This window comes from Monodon monoceros, unplaced genomic scaffold (genome assembly GCF_005190385.1).
Source record: "Monodon monoceros isolate NGI ecotype Baffin Bay Population unplaced genomic scaffold, NGI_Narwhal_1 Super_Scaffold_3, whole genome shotgun sequence".
NCBI lineage: Eukaryota > Metazoa > Chordata > Mammalia > Artiodactyla > Monodontidae > Monodon > Monodon monoceros.
In genome coordinates this window covers 20,442,580-20,463,793 of record NW_021703780.1, presented here as the reverse complement: position 1 = coordinate 20,463,793, position 21,214 = coordinate 20,442,580, and the positions used below count along the sequence as shown (strand labels likewise).

General features: G+C 45.1%; 1 protein-coding gene and 1 long non-coding RNA gene across 4 annotated transcripts in view; one reads left to right on the top strand and one right to left on the bottom strand.

Moving 5' to 3' along the window:
• Positions 1–1,605: 1,605 nt before the first annotated feature.
• Positions 1,606–19,510, top strand: LOC114907120. Its single transcript, XR_003796636.1, has 4 exons — positions 1,606–1,732; positions 5,736–5,815; positions 16,227–16,354; positions 18,026–19,510. It is a non-coding gene; the product is annotated as an uncharacterized LOC114907120 (long non-coding RNA).
• The window catches only part of ALDH5A1 (aldehyde dehydrogenase 5 family member A1), a 28,035-nt gene continuing 12,888 nt past the window's right edge, over positions 6,068–21,214 (bottom strand). For 2 of the 3 annotated variants that reach the window (XM_029242388.1, XM_029242390.1), the window contains exons 6-10: positions 17,907–18,050; positions 15,962–16,120; positions 12,060–12,229; positions 9,346–9,404; positions 6,068–7,155 (exon numbers count right to left, since the gene is read on the bottom strand). In XM_029242388.1, the coding sequence (XP_029098221.1) occupies positions 6,950–7,155; positions 9,346–9,404; positions 12,060–12,229; positions 15,962–16,120; positions 17,907–18,050 (738 nt within the window). In that variant the 3' untranslated portion in view covers positions 6,068–6,949. Of the gene's footprint in view, positions 7,156–7,721; positions 9,161–9,345; positions 9,405–12,059; positions 12,230–15,961; positions 16,121–17,906; positions 18,051–21,214 lie in introns of those variants that run through there. The other variant, XM_029242389.1, reaches the window with a different exon arrangement.

The following is a 21,214-nucleotide window of genomic DNA, read 5'->3' as shown; positions in this document are numbered from 1 at the left end:
AACAGTAGAGGTGAGTAGTTTCAACAGAGACTGTGTCTCAAGCCTAAAATATCTACTATCTGAACCCTTACAGAAAAAATTTGCTGGAGCCTAGAGTAGCACCCCCGGCTCCCTCTTGCCCGTGGGGGACAGGATTTGGGGAGGCACTGAGGGTGCTCAGTGCTGCCTGTCTTCTCTCCCCTGCTTAGATTCGGCTGCCTGCCGGCTGCCGAAAGAGTGCATTCCCCTGGTTTCTCTGACATTAATGGGTACTCTGCCCTCTGCTGGAAAAGGCCTTCAGTTGGGGGAGGTGCAAATTAGATTAAGGTGTGTGTGTGCTTAAACTACATCCCCTAATCTAGTTTCCATCATCCGTGTGACTCTTGCATGGAAAAACTGGTGAAACTGGTATAAAGATCGTATGAACGGTATGTATTTCCTGGTTTTGATATTGTGTTAGTTATGTAAGATGTTAAGCTCTGGGGGAAGCTAGGTGAAGGGTACACGGGAATCTATTACTTTTGCCACTTCCTGTGAACTTATAATTACACTGTGCCCTCTGTATCCGCAGATGCAGAACCGCAGATCCGAAGGGCCGACTGTACAGTGCTATTTTACATCAGGGACTTGAGCATGGGTGGATTTTGGGATCCATGGGGGTACTGGAACCAATCTCCCACGGATACTGAGGGACGACTGTATTTAAAAATAAAAAGTCAAAAGATTTTGAGGGGAAACATACAGATTCATGATTAATCGCGAAACACTAGAAGCGTTTCCATTAGTCGGGAACAAGTTTTTAAAAAAGGCAAAACCATCATTTCTCCTACTAAGTGGTCCATAGAGCCTCCCTTTTTGAGATGAGCTTCGGGAACAGCCAAGCGTCCTTTATTTGAAGCCTACATGGTGAGAGTTACTACCTCTGCTCTCCCGAAGATGAGCCCAGAGCTTCAGTGCTGAGTCTTACCACAACAGGAAAAAGCACAGAGCCTTATGTAATCTGACAGAACGTCTGAAACAACGTCCTTGTCCACTAAACCACCGGGACAGTGGTGTTGCCTGTGGTCTAAATTGCGGCTACTCCTTCCTGGTTAGCTGATAAAATGGATGGATTATAGGTAAATTTACAGACCACCAATTTCCAAATCCATTTCCACTCATTTATAAATAGCGCACAAATAGAATATCCCTGTAGCCTTTCAACACTCAGACCATGCAGGACCTGTTCTTTTTCCAGACAGGTTTCCCACACATAAATGAAAACCACACTAATTTGCTTTTTAAATTTGTTGCAAGGTAAATCAGAGATAAAGCAGCTGTAACAGGTGAACATTTCCTGTTAGAAATAGTAGGAAGATGAAAATACACTTGCTTCTAAGCAGACGCCTAGGCCAACCATTGAACAAACCCACAAATTGAGGGTATAAAAAATGAACAGAAACTTCAAGTAAATAGAGTCGGGCGACCAGAAGGGGGAGCTCTCACACCCTGTGATGATAGTAAAGCCCAACAGGAAGAAGGAAGACTTCTCTTTCCTGGTAAGGACTCAGCCAATGAAAAGTCATGAAGTTTTTCATTATAACCCTCCCAACTTCCTTTTCCTCCCGATAAAAGTTCTTCCCTCGCTGGGCAGGGCCTTGCAAGCGGCTCGCTATGGCTGCAGGCGCTGTGTGGCAATTCTCTGCCGATACCAAATAAACCCATCTTTGCTGGAGAAATATCTGGGAGTCTATTTGTTTCAGGTCAACAAGAGGTAAGTGGATCGTTTCTCCTGGTAACAAAGTAATTTTAAAAATCAAAAGCAGGTTAAGAGAAATGCATGCAATAAATGGAATGACAAAGGGAGATGTGTATTCTTTCTTCCAAAGAAAACCTTACCTTTGTTCAAGGCCTACTGCTACAATTTGGATTCAATGAGGCCACGTGAAATTTCTTAGAATATAAATGAACACTGGATGAAAATATAAGATATGCTGTTTAAATAATTAACAGTGATTATATCTGAATGGCAGGGTTTCAGAAATGTCTTCCTCATACATTTCTGTATCCAAAAAACCCAACCTTTGAAAAAAGTACATAATGGATAACAGTGGCACACGTAGACGAGTGAAGCTGGTGTATTTGAGAAAGCTGGAGGCTACTCCTTTCTTAGGCAACCACACCTGCAAACCAGGTAAATTCTCAATTTAGTTCAGCAAACATTTAATGAGCGCGAACCATACGACAGGCCTGTTACCAAGTCTAAGCTTGTACTGCTCACTGCACAACAGGCCGATAATCAAGAGACAAGGAATAACGACTTTATTCGTAAAGCCAGCAAACGGAGAAGAACATGCCCCAAAGAACCATCTTGCCTGAGTTAGAATGCAGGCTTCCTTTCTACTAAAAGGGGAGGGAGTAAAGTCAAACATTTCCTGGTTCGGGTCGGCCTCCGGAGGGGATATGTTAATTTCTTCCTCCTTGCAGTCATTCACAGGTGGGCCTGGTCAGGATGTTTCCTGTGAGCTAAACAAAGGTATTTTAGCTTAATGCTCATTACCTGGGAAGCACGGTTCCCAGAGATGGGCTGTTATGTGTAGTTTAAGCTTATAGGCAACATCCCTTTAGTGATTAACTTGTAATAGAATGTAAAATGTTTTTCCCTGTTACAGGCCGTCCTGTAGGAAGGTGCTAGGGTACCAAATTTCACAGGCAGGTTCCCTGCCCAAGAGATTCACACACTAGTCAAGGGAGCACCATTTATACATGTAGGAGAGGAAAAATAATTTTCCCTCTACCTTTCTGAGTTCTTGGCTGAGACCACTGCAATGAAAGATTAACAAGAGAAAGAGAAACAGAAGTTTATTAACATGTATATCTCATGTAAACATGGGACACAGGGAGAAATGAGTAACTCGAAGAGGTGGCTTAAAACTTCAGCTGACAGAGCATTTCAACAAAGAACAATAAATGTCTGGAGAAATGACAGGACGGAGGAAAGCAGCTGTAGGCTTTCAAGGGCAGAGATAAAAGCTAATTAGTAAAATTTGTTATTTAGATTCCAGGCTGATTGGGCCTGAAGTCCTCTCTGGGAATTAACCTTTGTCCTTCCCTCCTGATGTGGGGAGGGGAGCAACTTTATAAATCTGTATCCTGCTTTTAGGCAAATGGAGGGGGAAGGGAAGAGAGAGGGCTTTTCTTGTATCTGCTTCTTAATTGCCTTCAGCTCACAAAAAACCTATGCCAAAGTGGCATCTTTTGGGCTGGCATGTCCTGAACTCCTACAGTCATATTTTGGGGTGGCATACATATCCAAACTGGTCTAATAATCTCCAAAGTAAACTCAAATGATGAACTGGCAAGAAAAAAACCCACAAACCAGAAACCTTGACATAAAAAGAGGAAATTCTGTTAATTCAACCTTTATTAGTTACACACGCACAACTCTGCTGACAAGACATTGACACACACACACACAATTATCAAAAACTGGAAAAATGAATTATGTGCACGTTTAAAAAACAAAATATTTCCACACTTCCAACTACATTTATTCCCAAGTTTTATCCCATAAAATACAGCACAAAAAAAATCACAGCATAAATATCATTCAAGTAAAATGCTGTCTACTATAGCTGCTCGTGAACAGTTAAAACCCTGGGCTCCAGCCTTCCGAGAAGGCAGTCGTGTGGCACAGTTTAAAGTTAATGACACAAGTTTACAATAAAAGAGTTATTTGCATTGTGCTTCTGATCTTTACTTTCACTGAGTCTTTACATAAAAATAAAGGTAGATGAACCAGCGCTTGACATAAAATTGTATTTAAAAGCTACTCAAATGGATAAAGATAATAGGTACAGAGGAGCTTTTTAAATGAAAATCCCTGCATAGCTGGGGAAAGTAAATTGAGAAGTGTTTTTTTTCAAGGCCAATAGACTCCCATTCTCTGGGTAATTTCATATGAGTTATGTGATAATTGCTGGGAAGTTCTCGGTGAGAATTCACTGGAGCAAGGCCCAGAAAAGTATTTTTTACACAGTAGGTGTTCAATAAAATGATATAATGCCTCACAAACGGGGGAAGGTCAATATCTCCCTCTTGGTTTAGATCAGGGGTTGGCAAATTATTTCTGTAAAAAGCCAAAGAGTAAATACTTTAGGCTTTGTGGGCAATACTGTCTGTGCTGCAGATACTCAACTTTGCCAAGAAAGTAGCCATAGATCATATGGTAAATGAATGGATGTCGCTGGGTTCCAATAAAATTTTATTTCTGGACACTGAAATCTGAATTTCACAAAATTTTCACGTGTCATGAAATACCATTCTTTTGATTTTTTTTCCCCAACCACTCCTTTGGGAATATAAAAACCATACTTAGCTCTGGGTTGTACAAAAGCAGACAGCAGGCCAGATTTGGGCTGTGAGCCAACCCCTGGTTTAATGGTCCTTTTCTATTTCATATTATAACATACGTTAAAAAAAAATCCATCACATATGGTTACCTTATTGAAAAACAGCCCCCAAAATGTTCATTTAAAAATACTTCTGTTTTCCCCACAACCCAGAACAATTTTACTAACAGTAAGCTATTTCCTTTTCAAATTATTTTAATTCCAGAATTAATCAAAGATATTGGAATGAGTGTCTGGCCCTCAATTTATGTACCTGGTGAGCCAAATATACTAGAAAACTCAAAGTCTGCCACCCAGCCAAGATATTCACTGATTTACAAAGTTACAAATGTATTTGAATGTATTCCTCCAAACATTTCAAGCACCAGTATTCCAGACTTCTAAAAACTAGTGTTAGAGCATTTTTATTGTTAATAGCAAACAGATGGACTCACCTAAATATTAAGTAATTAGGGTGTTACATAAAACAACCCTAAAACTAAAAAGTAGAAATTCACTGTCAATATGATGCGTACGTGATTCTGGACAGGGTCTAAGCAATGCATGTTACCAGGAGGTGGATTTCAGCTCATTCCTTATTGGGCCTTAGGGGACATGGCAGATGTAACCCAGGGCAAACACAAGGCAGCTCCAGGACTAGCCATGGTACTTTTTTTTTTTTTTTTTTTTTTTTCTTCGGTACGCGGGCCTCTCACTGCCGCGGCCTCTCCCGTTGCAGAGCACAGGCTCCGGACGCGCAGGCTCGGCGGCCATGGCCCATGGGCCCAGCCGCTCCGCGGCACGCGGGATCCTCCCGGACCGGGGCACGAACCCATGTCCCCTGAATCGGCAGGCGGACTCCCAACCACTGCGCCACCAGGGAAGCCCTAGCCATGGTACTTTTGTGCACAGGGACATCTCAGACCTTTAGCTATTCAGCTCCCCATGGCTCAGTGAGGGACGCTACATCCCAGCTGGGTCCAGGAGTGACTGCCTCTAGCACTACTTTCATTCATGTTTTCCTTCTGCTCCCCAGAATATCCACAGAATGTCAGTGAAGTGTGCACACAGAGAGAGTGGAAAAGGAGGTGCTTCATCCTTGTCTGTTCCACCAGGAATAGCTTTTATTCCTTTTCCTTGTATATCAGGACAGACGGAGACATGACACAGAAAAGCCTAGTGTGTTTTTAATCAGAGTTTTCAGAGTGACAGGAAACAGTGGTCATAGGGTTTTTTTGTTTTTGTTTTAAATGATGAACTATAAAAACTCTTATTGGATAAAAGGTGCCTGAAGGGCAAAACCTCATGCCTCTTCCAATTGGCAATTATGGAAATTCTTTTTCCTTTTGGGATTATTGTCGTGAAAGTGCTTTTGCTCTTTTGCAGGTGAAGGAGCAGCGCTTCATAAGAACAGAAATAGCAGGCTGCAGGTGACAAGCCCTCACTCAGGCTCAGGTGCTGGGCAGGTGGGTACCAACCTCTGCTCACCTTGGCAAAGCCACTGCCGGACACCCAAGCGGGGCTGGGACGTGCTGCTCATAATAATGACGACTCCTGCACTTACACTGAATTTTTACTTTTTGGCAAACACTTTCACTTTCTCTGAGGCTCACAATAGCCCATGGAGCTAAATAAGGCATGTATAGAATCTCCACTCTCCTGAGGGATGCGGGTGGGGAGGGGCGGGGAGGGGCGGGGAGGGGCGGGGAGGGGTTGAATGGAACATGGGGACAAAGCCAGGCCAGGCCATTACTTGTGGGCCATCCATCCCACCAAGCTGCTGTGCTTTATGCTTAGGCTCATTTCCTAACGGAAACAACATGACATGGAAAACAGCACAGAAATGAAAAAACCTTTAAACAGTTAATTTAGGACAATGGAGACTTCAATTTAAAAAATGGTCAAAAAAGGGAGAGGGGTTCCTTCATGTCTCAAAGAAACACAGGCAATTCCGTGCTATTTCTGAAGTCTTAAAAAATGAGTGGTTCAGCCTCTGCAGCAACACCCCAGGATACCCAGCAAGTGTCTTTAGTGCACCCAGGCAGTGATCCAGCTGTGACCATGGGTCTGTGGGGGCCAGCTGGCCTCACGCTGCACTTTGCTCTGAGGCAGAGGGGGTCGTGGTGGGGTCCAGGGCTTCATTCTATAAACCCTACGCTGGTTCTCGGGGAGTCTGCGGCCTCAGGCGCATGGCATGTATTGGTCCCTAGTCAGGTAGGGGGAGGGGTAGGATTTGCATCTGTATAAGATTATGAGGATTGGATGAGCTTTAAAAAATTCTTAATTCAGGGCTTTCCTGGTGGTGCAGTGGTTGGGAGTCCGCCTGCATCGGCAGGGGACGCGGGTTCGTGCCCCGGTCCGGGAGGATCCCACGTGCCGCAGAGCGGCTGGGCCCGTGAGCCATGGCCGCCGGGCCTGCGCATCCGGAGCCCGTGCTCCGCAACGGGAGAGGCCGCAGCAGTGGGAAGCCCACGTACTGCAAAAAAAAAAATAATAATTCCTAATTCAGATACCCTATGGGCTTATTTAGAATAATGGATGGCATGTCCCCATACATGTGGCGAAGCTTCCTTTCTTATTTTTTAAAGAACTAAGGAATCCTATAAGCCTCCAAAGCACACGTACTTGAGCTCCAGGTACTCGTCAATGCCATACTTGGAGCCCTCTCGCCCAAGGCCAGACTGCTTCACCCCACCGAAAGGGCACTCCACGGAGGAGATCAGTCCTTCGTTAACGCCAACCATGCCGACTTCTAGCCGCTCCGCCACCCTCCAGATCTGGGCTGGGTCTTGAGAGTAAAAATAACCTGTCATGGGGATAAAGGACATGGATGTAGAATAGTCATTAAAGCCAACGGTCCCCAACCTTTTTGGCACTGGGGACTGGTTTCAAGGAAGACAATTTCTCCATGGACAGCAGGGGCAGACGGTTCATGCAATAATGCGAGCGGTGGGGGGTGACGGGAACCGGCAGATGAAGCTCCCCTCGCTCGCCCGCCACTCACCACCTGCTGTGTGGCCCGGTTCCTAATGGGCCGCGGACCGGGGACCCCTGATTAAAGACATCATGTCCACAGCTGAGGATGCCATGGATGACCATCTGCCTAGTCATGCGGGCCTGGAACCCTCCCTGCTCCCATGTGGAGCCCCGAGTTGGTCCTGTGCACATCTTCATCTCAAAACCTTTGGAAATCATCTTTCTGCTTCTATTCCACTCTCGCTAGCGCTCTCACCGACTCCTATCAGGACTGTAACAATAATGAACGCAGCTCCTGTGGCCTCCTGTTCAGTGCATCCGGCACACGTCAGTTAGATTATCCACATAATTTTTTTTTTTTTTTTTTTTTTTTTTTTTTGCGGTATGCGGGCCTCTCACCGCTGTGGCCTCTGCCGTTGCAGAGCACAGGCTCTGGACGCACAGGCTCAGCGGCCATGGCTCACCGGGCTTAGTTGCTCCGCAGCATGTGGGATCTTCCCGGACCGGGGCACGAACCCGTGTCCCCTGCATCGGCAGGCAGACTCTCAACCACTGTGCCACCAGGGAAGCCCCCACATGATATTTTTAATCCCAAACTTTCCAGTGACTCCTTGTTACCTATAAATAAGGTTAAATATCTGGTGGGTATTTTGAACTCTCTCTAACGTGGTTTCAGTCAACATTTTCAGCTTTATCTTCCATTATTCCAGGCACCAACCATTGTCACCAAACTTGTCCACCCAATACTCTTTGTCCTATCTTCCTTCACTTCTTAACACCCTTGGTCCCCCTCTGCCTAGAATCTCTCTCCTCCGATCTCTGCACAACCAGAATCCTGCCCATCTTTGATGACCTGGTTCGGAGTGTGGCTTCCTCCACCATCCATCCCATCGAGAAGGGACGAAAGGAATACCAAACTCAGCGTTACGGAGGCACTTGTGAACACCTTACTCCAGCGTTAGGCTCTTTGAGTAGGGGCAGACTCAGTCTCAGCAGCAGAGTAAGGGACCCTACGGTGTGCACAGCCTTCCTCTGGTTATCAACAGTTCTCTTCCACCCAGAGGGGAAGCTCCAATAGAGCACAGCTGTATCTTGTATCTTTGTCAGCACTTCATTCACTCTGGTTGCTAAATACACATTGGTTGAGTGCATTTTTTTTAATGCCTTATTTTTTTTATAAAGTCATTTATTTTTTTATTTATTTTTGGCTGTGTTGGGTCTTCATTGCTGCACATGGGCTTTCTCTAGTTGTGGCAAGCGGGGGCTACTCTTCGTTGCAGTGCGTGGGCTTCTCATTGCAGTGGCTTCTGTTGCGGAGCATGGGCTCTAGGTGAGTGGGCTTCAGTAGCTGTGGCACGTGGGCTCAGCAGTTGTGGCTCGTGGGCTCAGTAGTTGTGGCGCACAGGCTTAGTTGCTCTGCAGCATGTGGGATCTTCCCGGACTAGGGCTCGTACCCGTGTCCCCTGCATTGGCAGGCAGACTCAACCAGTGCGCCACCAGGGAAGCCCTTGTTGAGTGCATTTATGCACATATAATTTTGTCAGGGTCATAGGGTACATTCTTTGGCCACCTTGTCCATGTCCAAACTGAAAGAACGGCAGCTACTCTGTGAGGCTGCCTCTGCCTGTGCTGCCTTCGCTTCCTTCATCGCCCCTGATGCTCTCTGTGAGGTCGGGTGCTGTCTCTTTTGTTCAGACTTCCAGGAGCCACACAAAATGGGAGGAAAACCCCTTGGAATTTCCAGGCATCGAGCCTCTGGGAACATTCTCCACCTGAAACACAGCACTGCTTCTTCTCCCACGACCATACCCAGCTCCAACCGGGGAGCCTCCATCCTGCATCCGGGAATGAGGCAGAAGAACACGGACTTACACAGGCCCACCCCCGCCCCTGGGAAAGCAGTGAAACACATGCTCCAATGAAGTTGCCTTCTCAAAACCCAGGGTGACGTTTAAAAGGCCACCCTGGCATCAGCTGGAGAAGTGATTATGACAGCTACCGAGCGAGGACGGACGCCTACCTGCCAGCCCGACGTCGGCCACGTTGGCGATCGCCACCGCCTCCTCCTCTGTATCAAACCTGCCAAAGTCAAGATGGGTCATCAGCAAAATCCCTAAGGGGAGAGTGAGGAAAACCAGCTGATTTCCTCCTGATTTGTTTCCCAAATAAGGGCGAGGGGTTAATCAGAGCTTTGCAGAGAGTACAGAGGAAAACACCATCACTCACTGCAACCGTGCAGAGTTCAGGGCTAGCGAGCTCGGATCAACACCAGTTCATCTCCTCTAGAAGATTGGGAGACACACAGGGAACTGTGGAGTATTCAAGATGTCGAACAAAACGCCTTAAGAAAAGGATTACAGCTCTTGCTACCTACTAAGAAGAATAATATGTACCGATCGGACTTCCCTGGTGGCCCAGTGGTTGGGACTCCACGCTTTCACTGCTGTGGCCCCCGGTTCAATCCCTGGTTGGGGAACTGGGATCCCACAAGCCACAAGGCGAGGCCGAAAAAAAAAAAGAAATGTACTGATCATAACAACTACTTTAGAAGCAGCCATAATGTAGGAGAAGGAAAACATCCAGAGGCCACTGGGGCCCAGGGCTCTAGTGTCGGCCCCACCACTTATGCTCTGAACAGTGTGACGGTGCTGGGGGTCTGTTCCCCTTGGAAATGAGACTGCTAGCGTGGAAGCCTTATGCAGTCTCTTCCAGCTTTATCATCGTTATTTCTGGAACAACATTTCAGAGGCCTTTTTCTGTTGCCCCAGAACTGTAACTGGGGGCAAAACATTGTCCGCATCCCAGATCCTCAATTCAGAGGTCCAGCAGCAGTGGCAGCTGGCCAGCCAGCCCTCTGAAGGCACCGGGCAGAGCTGGCGGACCCCAGTCAATGCAAGAGGACGACTGGGAGAGAAGAGAGTGCTCTGGGGGAGGGCAGGTCAAGGAGGGTGACCCCAAGAGAATTATTTCTTCCAAGGATGACCAGCTGTGTCTCCCAGGGCTTGGCTCTCCACCTGTAGAGAGCAAGCCATTCTATCCGCCAGAGAACAGAAAACAGGGCATCACCCATGTCCTCACTGGCCACCTGTGCCTCGAAAATGCAGTCATCGGGACTTCCCTGGTGGCACAGTGGATAAGACTCTGAGCTCCCAATGCAGGGGGCCTGGGTTTGAGCCCCGGTCAGGGAACAAGATCCCATATGCATGCCGCAACTAAGGAGCCTGCCTGCTGCAACTAAGGAGCCCACGTGCCGCAACTAAGGAGCCCTGGAGCCACTAAGACCCAGTGCAACCAAATAAATAAATAAAAAGAAAATGCAGTCATCACATCATCAGTTGTGACATCCTTGAGGATTTTCACCTTTCTGTGCTAACATGGGTGGTGCTCCCACCGCCCTGTGTCCCAGAAGAAGTGTGAGACTAGAGACCCCTAGTAACAACCGTGTCCCCCTCCCTGACCTAATGCTTTATTTACACAACAACACCCATAATGATATCAGGCAATGTGCTAAGTGCTTTACGTACATTATGTCATTTAAACCTTAAAACTGTCCTGTGAGGCAGGTACTAGTTTTTATTCCTTTTCCCATCAAGGACCCTGAGGCTCAGAGAAGTTAACTTGTTCAAGGGGACACAGGTATGAAGTAGCAAAGCCTGAATCTACACCCAACTCAACTCCAGAGCCTGCATTCCTAACCACTGCATCCTTTTGGAAAATGTCAAGTTCATACTCCAGATAAAAAAAATTTTATTAAAACAAAGAAGATGAAAGTTCTCCAAGTGGTTCATTTCCCCAATGTCAGATTAATCTATAATTTTTTATTTTATTTTATTTATTTTATTTTTTTTGCGGTACGTGGGCCTCTCACTGTTGTGGCGTCTCCCATTGTGGAGCACAGGCTCCGGATGCACAGGCTCAGCGGCCATGGCTCATGGGCCCAGCCGCTCCATGGCATGTGGGATCTTCCCAGACCGGGGCACGAACCCGTGTCCCCTGCATCGGCAGGCGGACTCTCAACCACTGCGCCACCAGGGAAGCCCTAATCTATAAATTTCATTAGCAATAGAAGAGAGAGAAATATTTGGAGAAATAATGACCAAGAATTTCCCAGGACTAAACAAACACTTTAGACATTAAAAAAGACATTGGACCTCTGACTGAAAAAGCTCACAGTGTGCCATACCCAAGCTACCATGGTAAAATTTAAGAACGTCAGAGGCCGTGAGGAATTTTAAAAGTCTCTAAAGAGAAAAAGCATATCCCTTCACAGGAGTAAGAACCAGGTATCAGCTTTCTCAGTGACAACCCTGGAAGTAAGTAGACCAAGGTGTGACATCTTCAAAGTGTTGAAGCTAGAATTTTATGCAGGTAAATTATTATTTACTTGTGACTGTGAGATAAAAGGTCACATAAGAACACACAGTTCATTTCCCACAGACACCCTTGAAAGAACTCTTAAAGTATGTACTTCATTACAAAGAAAAATTAGTTCAGCAGAAAGCAAGAGAGCAAAGTAGAGAATTTGGTAAATTTTGTGGTCTAAAGAGGCAATAATAGAAATAAAATTTTTTAAATGTTACATTGAACTTAGTGCTTCCACTGATACAACCCTGCTGTCTACTTCAGCCCATCCCCCACCCAGGCCTCAAACGACACACGAACTGGATTTCTCTCCGGGTTTCCTTTTCCTTTCCTATCCTTTCTCCTGTCTTCCGACCCACTGGATGACCTTACTTGATAACGGGTGCCACGGGCCCAAAAGTCTCTTCCTGAGAGCAGAGCATGTCTCGGGTGACATTGCTGAGCAGGGTGGGCTGGAAGAAATTTTTTCCAACTTGATGTCGCTTCCCGCCTGTCACAACAGTGGCCCCTTTGGAAATGGCATCACTCACATGTTTCTCTACCTGTGTGAAGAGAAAAAGAAGAGCCCTTGAGAAAGGTGGTCGAGGATACTTGGGAAACGTTTAAACTGCAGAAAACTGTAACTGGGTTTCTTTCTTTTTCAAAAAAACTGTAACTGGGTTTCTTTCTTTTTCAAATAGGTTAATGTACCCTGGTCCCTTCTGGGTAGAAAGAACCAAATGCACAGAGATACAGAGGCAAGAGGGCACATGGTGTGTACCATGCTGTCTCCTCCCACCTCTGTGATTTTCTCGCTGTTTGCTCTTACAGTTTGTCTAACGGTCTAATACACATATGCCCATGTCTTTGCAGGCCTGATGCTCAGCTGTCTTCCTGGGATTTGTTCTCATCTCCTTCCTGGGTTAGTTCCAGGCTCTTGGATCCCATGTTGTTCTCCTCCCTGGATTTCACTTTCATTTTGTTCTAATACATTCTCGAGTAGTTGTTTCAAAAAAGGTGCACTGAAAATGGTTTACCTTCAGAGTTTTCTGACACTGCATGTCTGGTGTTTTACCTTGCATTGGTTGGTGATGGAATTTGGACCCAAAGTAATTTTCCTTCAGAACGTTGAGTGCAGGTTCGATCCCTGATCAGGGAACTTAGATCCCACATGCCAGCAGAGTAGGCAAAAAAAAAAAAAAGTCCGCACTCCTTTGTGGGTTTGTGGTAGCTTTTCCCGCCTCTGGAAGCTTCTTGAATATTCTGGTATGTTCCTAACATTCTAAAATTTTAATGAAACATATCTGGGTTTTTCTTTTTATTATTCTACTTGGCAATTGACGAAGTCTTTCAATTTTGAAGAATTGTTATTTTCCCGTAGCTCTGAGAAGTTTTCCTCTAGTATTTGATAATCCTATTTCTTCCATCTCAAGTCTTTCTTTCTAGAGTTCCTGTTACTAAAATGGATACACCCGTCACCTCAGATCGATTTCTTTGTGCATTCCTGCCATATTTTTGCTTTAAATTCTAAGAGCTCTCTTCGATTTTGTCTTCCATCTTCATTACTGAGTTTTAAAAAGATTTTGACCCCCATGTTTTCAATTTCTAAAAACATTCTTTCTAGGAGTTCCCTGGTGGCCTAGTGGTTAGGATTCCAGGCCTTCACTGCTGTGGCCCAGGTTCAATCCCCGGTCAGAGAACTGAGATCCCACAAGCTGCACGGCACAGCCAAATAAATAAATAAAAACATTCTTTCTTGTTCTCATTGCTTCATTTTCATAGAACCTGCTTCTGTTTTATAGATGTACTATCTTCTCAGAACTCTTGGAGAATACTACTAGATTCCTGGAAAAAATCCTGTCTGTTCACAGCGTCATCTACTTTCTTGAGGGTCAACTGTTCTGTTTGCTCTTCTTGACCCTCCTCTGATGTGCTGTGGGTTTTCCTCTAGGGCTGTCAAGATTCTTGGTTGTTCATCTTTCTAATGAAGGATGGGGTTGGTTAATTTCAACGGGTGACATGGGTGACCTCTGCTGTTGCCAGTCTCTTCCCCGAATGAGAGGGACAGCGCCAAGCTTGGGTTTATCTCACTCGGCAGGCTTCACTTTAGGGGTGGCCCCACCCGAGCAAAGGGCAAAGGCAGGGGAGCTCCTCTCTGGCGTGCCTACCCTCACTCTTCACGCTGTACTCCTCGTAGGCTGGCTGCTCTATTTCTTCAGAGGCATTTTCCTGCCCAGAGCAAATGCCTCTGTTACGTTGTATGTGTTGGTGGTGGGTGGAGGGAAATGACCCAGAAAACTGTGCAGAAGTAGAACCAATTAGCACTATTTCTCCCCTCCTCCCATTGCTACCCTCTACCCCAGCCATTTCTAGAAAAGCTCCATCCTAGAAATGACACCCATTTCCTCTGCAGGCTTCCCCTGGGCCTGCCTCATCTGCTTTGACTTTTCTATTAACACGACCCCTGCTACCTTCCAGAAGTTCATCACAATCCATGGTCCACTGGAGTCTCCCCCTGCCTCCCATTCTCAGCGGAATATGCTGTAGGATTTCAGAAGAGATAAATAGAGCCTTGGGCACAGTCTGCCATCGAGATTCACCCTTTTGAGATCCTCACCCCTTCTAATGCTCTCATAGTTCACTGTCCGCAACAAATCCCCATTAGCTTCCTTTCTATGACTTATATCTCTAAAAATACCTCTATTTAACATACTTAACAAGGCCCCATTCTATTTGACCTCAAATAAAATATGCTCTGTCCTCCTCTTGTCACATTAAAAGTGATGTGCACTTTTTTCCCCCAGGTATTTACCCTGTGACTGTATGTACACTAAAGCCAGCACAATGGATTGTTTTCAGACAAGATGTTTTCTACTAAACTCTCAGAGGGAAAAAAACAAAAACAAACCCTTCAACTGTAGTTGCTTGAGGTCCTAGGAAACAGCGTCCTCTAGAGAGCAATGTCTATACAATCACTTTGGCAAGAATAACAACAAAATCTCCAGACAGGTTTCCCAGTCTGCAAACTAGCAATAACTGGGGCACTAAATGCCTAGGCCCTACTCCAGACAAATTCACCCCCAATCTCCTCAAGTAGGACCGAGGCATCTGTAGTTGTTAAAGGTACTGGGTGGGTTAAGAACCACCCCTCTGGGACTTGAACCATAGCTGGAACAGAGCCAGAGTTTCTTTGCTGGCTGAGTGCCCAGGGTCCAAAGTCATCTCAAAAATGCAGGTGGTACCCATGTAAACTTTAACGTATGTTCTTTATCTAGAGGTAGAAAATCCCAAGGCAATAACTAGAAATGTTATCAGAGCTCTGTAAAACCCCAGTGCTTCCTTGGTGTCTACTGGAGAAGGCACCAGATATGATCTTCAGCCAACCAGACTGCCCACTGGGTCAGGGCAGCCATGGCAGGGCTTGGTCCTCAGGCCCTCAGGAGGCCAACGAACAGCGACTGGGCTGTGCTTCCCACCTGGGTGCTGACCTGGCTCTAACTTGATTTTGGTTCCTCAGGTGACCCAAGAGGCTGGCTGTGCCCCCTTTTTCCCACACACACAACCTCCAGCCTGCATTTTCTACTAAAATTCTATGGAAATCCTTTCTACCAAGTAAGGACTTATCTAGGGAGCATACCGGATGTTTGGTATTACACGAAACCTCCTTGTAAGCAACTCTAAAGAGGATTATTTTTTAAAACAGTAGGACAAGAAGAGAAAACTCACCTCGCTAGTAGTCAAGATTGTGACATTATTTGAACAAACAAATCCTTGCTTAAGGAGTTTCCCTTTCTTGCCATCTCTAAATCTTAAACATGATTTCTGTGGCTCTACATCTCCTGCCAGGATGTTTTCGCCAAGGATTCTTCTGCAAGGGCGTTTTGTTTTCAGTGCCAGCCAGCAGTTCAGCTGAAACATAAACGATCTCAAAAACAAAGCCTTTTTCCTTTCCTTTCCTTTTAGGTGTTCCAGAAATTAAAGAACTTTGTATTTCAGGATCTTAATTTCTGAGGCAGCAGGAGATAGAATTAGCACCACTGGAATAGAAAATTTAGGGAGGGCGGTAGGAGAACAGAAGTGACAGATCTCATGGGGACTCAGTGAAATGATGGAGCTGGAAAAGCTTATAACCACGTGGTGCCACTCAGTTTATACAAATTGGCAGAAACTCATTTGTTTTCCCGATTTCTCCATTGTTTCCAAAACCGCCTTGCTGGCCACCTTACCAGTGGTTTTGCTAGTTACGCTTCTGATACTGAAACCATGACATTGAACGGATGATAAAACGAACTTACCTTTTCTACAGCTTTCTCATTAATTAACGGGCCTTGAGTAGTTTTCTCCTCAAATCCATTACCCACATGCAGGTTTGTTTTCATTGCCTCGGCAAATTTTTTCACAAAGGAATCATGGATACCCCTTTGCACCAAGAAACGGTTTGAGCAAACACAAGTCTAGACAAAAAGAAACAAACTCACACTGACAGTTTGTTGGAAGCTACTGACCCAACCAATAACCGTGTGACTGCTGCTACCTCTGAATGTGAATGCACTTTCCCAGGTGATTCCCGTCCTGTGTTCTACCTGCTGTGTTCCTCCCCACGTGGGCTTGGCCCTAAAGACAAACGTGCTGAGTGCATGGACTTCTCCAAGCCCCTCTACAGCCGCCACCTCTCTGTGGTTAAACAGGTAAGCGAGGATAAATATCTGTGAGCAAAAAACCAAAAAGCCACCTAACCCAAGTTTTTTCGAACGGCTCCTATTGGAAAGAATAAAACCAACGCAAGAAACTGTAACTCCCTGAGACAGTGATGCTGCAGTGACAGCAGAGCTAGAAGGAAAGGGATTCAAAGGCTAACTTACATCCACTAGCTTATTAAACCTTTCAATTGCTTGGCGGAATCCGAGATTTTGAAAATGGACGCAAGACCATTCTTCCGTGTCAGCCTAAATTATTGAAAACCCCTTTGCTTATTATTTTTTCTAATTAGACCTAATATTTAAAAATTATGTAATATAAACACATTACAGGAAATGTAGTTACCCTTGATACGTTTTCTTCTTGGCTTTTTCGTTGTTTTTTTTTTTGTCTTTTTTCTTAATCGTGTATTTTTCTAATAGAAACAAGCCTATAGATAATTTTGTATCCTATTTATTGGCTTAAAGCAATACACCCCAAAGTTGTAACTTTATAAGTGTAACTCTGAAGGTTACATACCTTGCCATTTTGTGTTTCTAAAAGGAAACATACCTGTTTCCGAAACAACCAAGCTTATTAGGTTATGTGAAAGGAGAAAAATTAATTACCAAAGGCCAAAACAAGGATGAAAGCTATTTAATATGGAATATTGTACAACATTTCACCTTTTTTTCCCCCAGATAACCTTTCAGGAGTTATCATTCCATTTCTGGAATGCATTTAAAACTGCTTAGTGATGGTACTCCAAGACAAAGTGCTTAAGAATATTGTATAAGAAGCCAGGATCCTGGCAACAGCTTGGATAGAAGTTGGGAGACTGGGCCCTAGGTTCACAGTCCCAGATCCTGAACCCAAGGATGTATGACTTCAAGTCAATTAGTCTTTCTAGAGTTTCATGTCTTCAGCTGTAAAATGCAAGGTTTGTGTCAGATACCTGGGAAGTTCCCTGCTAGATCTAATGCTCCAGGATTCCCTACAAGGGGTGAGCTCAGGCCACCACTCTCCCAAGGACAACCTGGACCCTCCTTGGGCCACTGTAGTGTGTGCAGCCCTGTAGTGGGTGCCTGTCATGCCCCCTCCATCTCGGGAAGAATGAGATCCAGGCAGCAGGGTTTTGAGTTTTTAAAGGCTCCATCTCAACATTTTCCTCCCTTCTTTTCCTTAAGACTGTGGGCCTCAGACCCTAGGTGTTCAGGCTATTTTGTGTCTGAGGAGATGTTTAAACCTGTTCAGCAGAGAAAAGCCCAGTGAGGTAAAACTATGAAAATAACCAGATTCAAAGAGGAGATGAACGATGAGATGAGAGAATGATTTGATTAAAAGGCATCTGCTGTTCAGGAAATGCCTTGAAGCCAGGGATAATACCTTATTTCTCTTTGGACCCTCTGAGCCTAGCAGGGTCCCAAGCAAAGAGGGGGCACTTAACTAAACACCTGATGAAAGAGGGCGTGGACAAAGAATGAGGGGAGTGTCGTCCTAGGAGGTGAGGAAGGGGGTAGGATCTGTAAAACACACAACCCAGAAAAATGCCCTGGGACTCACCTGTCCAGAGTTCCTAAATTTAGATGCCATGGCCCCAGCGACAGCCTGGTCAACATTGGCACTGTCAAACACGATGAATGGGGCATGGCCGCCCAGCTCCATGGACACCCTTTTCACAGAGTTTGCTGCATGATGCAACAGGACCTGGGAGCAGATGAGAGGATGCTGTGAGCACCGAATCAACTACATGGCCCGGTAAGCCTTTGTTTCAAAAAATTGCCCAGTAGTGGAAAAAGCCAGGTGCACAGTCGTGTATACGAGATGACAGTTTGCATAAGAAAAGGGGAAAATAAGAATCTATATGTATTCATATTTGCTTGTATTTGGTAAAGAAACACAAGGAAGATAAAAAAACTAAAAATTATTTATAAAAGGGAGGAAATCAGGGATAGGGATGAGGGTGAAACCTCTGAATATAACCATGTTTATACTGTCCCGGTTTTTGAACCATGTCAATGTATGACCTATTAAAAATTATGATAAATTTGTTATGATAAACATAAAAAATTATGATAAAAATTATAAAATTATCATATTATAGAGATATGCTAATAAAATCACCCATAACCCCATAACCCATAGCTTACCACTGATCAAATCTTAAGGTATATCCGTCCAGAATTTGGCTACACACACCAGGGACATGTGCCTTTTTTTTTTTTTTTTTTTTTTAAAGAAAACAGGGTGGTAGAGTTACACAGCTTTATAACCTGCTTTATCCTCCCAATTAGTCATATATCTGGAACATCATAACATGCTCACAACACTTTAAACACACCCATATCAGCGTGTGTTTCTAGAACATCCTTTAGCTGCTTGCCTAGTATTCCACTGCAGAGCTACTCATTCATTTATTTATTCAGCCCCCATCTGTTGGAAATTTAAGTTGCTTCCAATTCCTTGCTATTAAAACAACACTGCAGTTACTCCCTCAGTATAAATAGAAGTAGAATCACTAGCTCAATGCACAACTGTAAGGCTTTTGTTTGTTTGTTTGTGTTTTTTTTGCGGTACGCGGGCCTCTCACTGTCGTGGCCTCTCCCGTTGCGGAGCACAGGCTCCGGACGCGCAGGCTCAGCGGCCATGGCTCACGGGCCCAGCCGCTCTGTGGCATGTGGAATCTTCCAGGACCGGGGCACAAACCCGTGTCCCCTGCGTCGGCAGGCGGACTCTCAACCACTGCACCACCAGGGAAGCCCCTGTAAGGCTTTTTGATACATATAACTATTAGGCTTGCTTTAAATATCCAGGAAGAGATTCTTACGGCCTAGGAAAGCTGCCCAGGGATGTTTGCTTTATTACACGATAGTAGGTCTTTATCCAACCACAGCTATGAGAACGGTGGACCCACTTGGATGGTTCAAGTGAAACAAACAGTGGTCACAAGCCCAAGGTCACTCCAGGACTGGTCCCTGTGATACACAGCTGTGGGTTTTATGATAGGTCTCTTAGTCAAAATTCAGAAAAGCTGGAAAATTGCTTCAGTGCTGGTACTTCTCTATATGCCCAGATGTTAAGATTCCAGCAATGAACTAGTAAAAACGGTCTTCTCAATGAAATGTTACTATTCAACAAAGTAGTACAAGTTTTAAGATTAAACCTATTTCTTTTTTTAAAATTTATTTTATTGATGTATAGTTGATTTACAACGTTATTTGTTTCTGCTGTACAGCAAAGTGATCCAGTTATATATACATATTTATGTGTATGTGTGTGTATATACTTTTTCATCATGGATTATCACAGGATACTGAATAGTTCCCTGTGCTATGCAGGAGGACCTTATTGTTTATCCAGTCTATATATAATAGTTTGCATCTGCTAATCCCAACCTCCCACTCCATCCCTCCCTCAGCCCCCCTCCCCCTTGGCAACCACAAGTCTGTTCTCTATGTCTGTGGGTCTGTTTCTGTTTCGTAGATAAGTTCATCTTTTAGATTCCACGTATAAGCAATGTCATATGGTATTTGTCTTTATCTTTCTGACTTCACTTAGTATGATGATCTCTAGGTCCAACCATATTGCTGCAAATGGCATTATTTCATTCTTTTTTATGACTGAGTAGTATTCCACTGTATATACATACCACACCACACCTTCTTTATCCGTTTATCTGTTGATGGACATTTAGGTTACTTCCACGTCTTGGCTACTGTAAATAGTACTGCTATGGACATAGGGGTGCATGTTATCTTTCCGAATTATAGTTTTGTCTGGATATATGCCCAGGAGTGAGATTGTTGGATCATATGGCAACTCTATTGGATCATAGTTTTTTGAGGAACCTTCATACTGTTTTCCATAGTGGCTGCACCAGTTTACACTCCTACCAACAGTGTAGGAGGGTTCCCTTTTCTCCATACCCTCTCCAGCATTTATCTGTAGACTTTTTAATGATGGCCATTCTGACCGGTGTGAGTAAACCTATTTCTTTATTTCCTTCTGAATTTTTAAGAACTGCTCTCTGCCAGGCCACTGATTTTTCTGACTCTGCTCGCTCTTGGGTCGCTTGCCTCCACCTGTGTCCTCTGACTGCGTCTTCTTGCTACTCAGTGCGCATGATGAGGGCTTGAACCTGCCTCTGACCTTCATGACCCCTGTGGCACTGCCTGCAGTCCTGCTACGTCTTAAGGAATCCTTTCTGCTCCAGTTCCCCCTGCTGACCTTCTCAGGATCTCAGCTTTCAAAGCCCTAGAAAGGGAACGTGAGTGCCCAGCTCATCTCTCTATGGCCAGGTCACTCGTCCTAGGTCACTGGCCAGCCTATGAATCTGTTTTCCTCGGGTCAAATGACCACTCATGGTTGAATTCTCTGTGGGGGAACAGATGAGGTATCATGTGCTATAAAGCATGGCTGCTGTCCCCGCAGCAGGCCCCAGGAGGGGTGGTCCCCCTGGAAGGAGTGAGGGCAGGGCAGCATCTCCAGAACAGGCTGACGGAATGGGGTTCAGTAGAGGCAAGATTCTACGTTGCAAGATCAGGAGCTCAGCCACTGATCCTCTGCAAAGATCAGCTCAGAAGAGGCCCCTGGCTATTCCTTTATCAGTGATTCCTATCACTCTTCCCTTTAAACCACTTGAAGTGAATCACTGTCCTGCGTAAATAATTTAAGAGGCACAGTTGGGCTTGGCAGGAACATGGTCGACATTTTCCTTCGGGGTCTATCCAATGGGGATAGTTCACTGAGCAAAGCGAGGTTGAGTAATGAGTGGCTGGCCTTTGTCCAGCATCTGAGAATTTCTCTGGCTTCAATGGCAAAGGTTTACCACCTTTTTCCCAGGCCTCTCTCTTTTTCTCTAACTATTGATA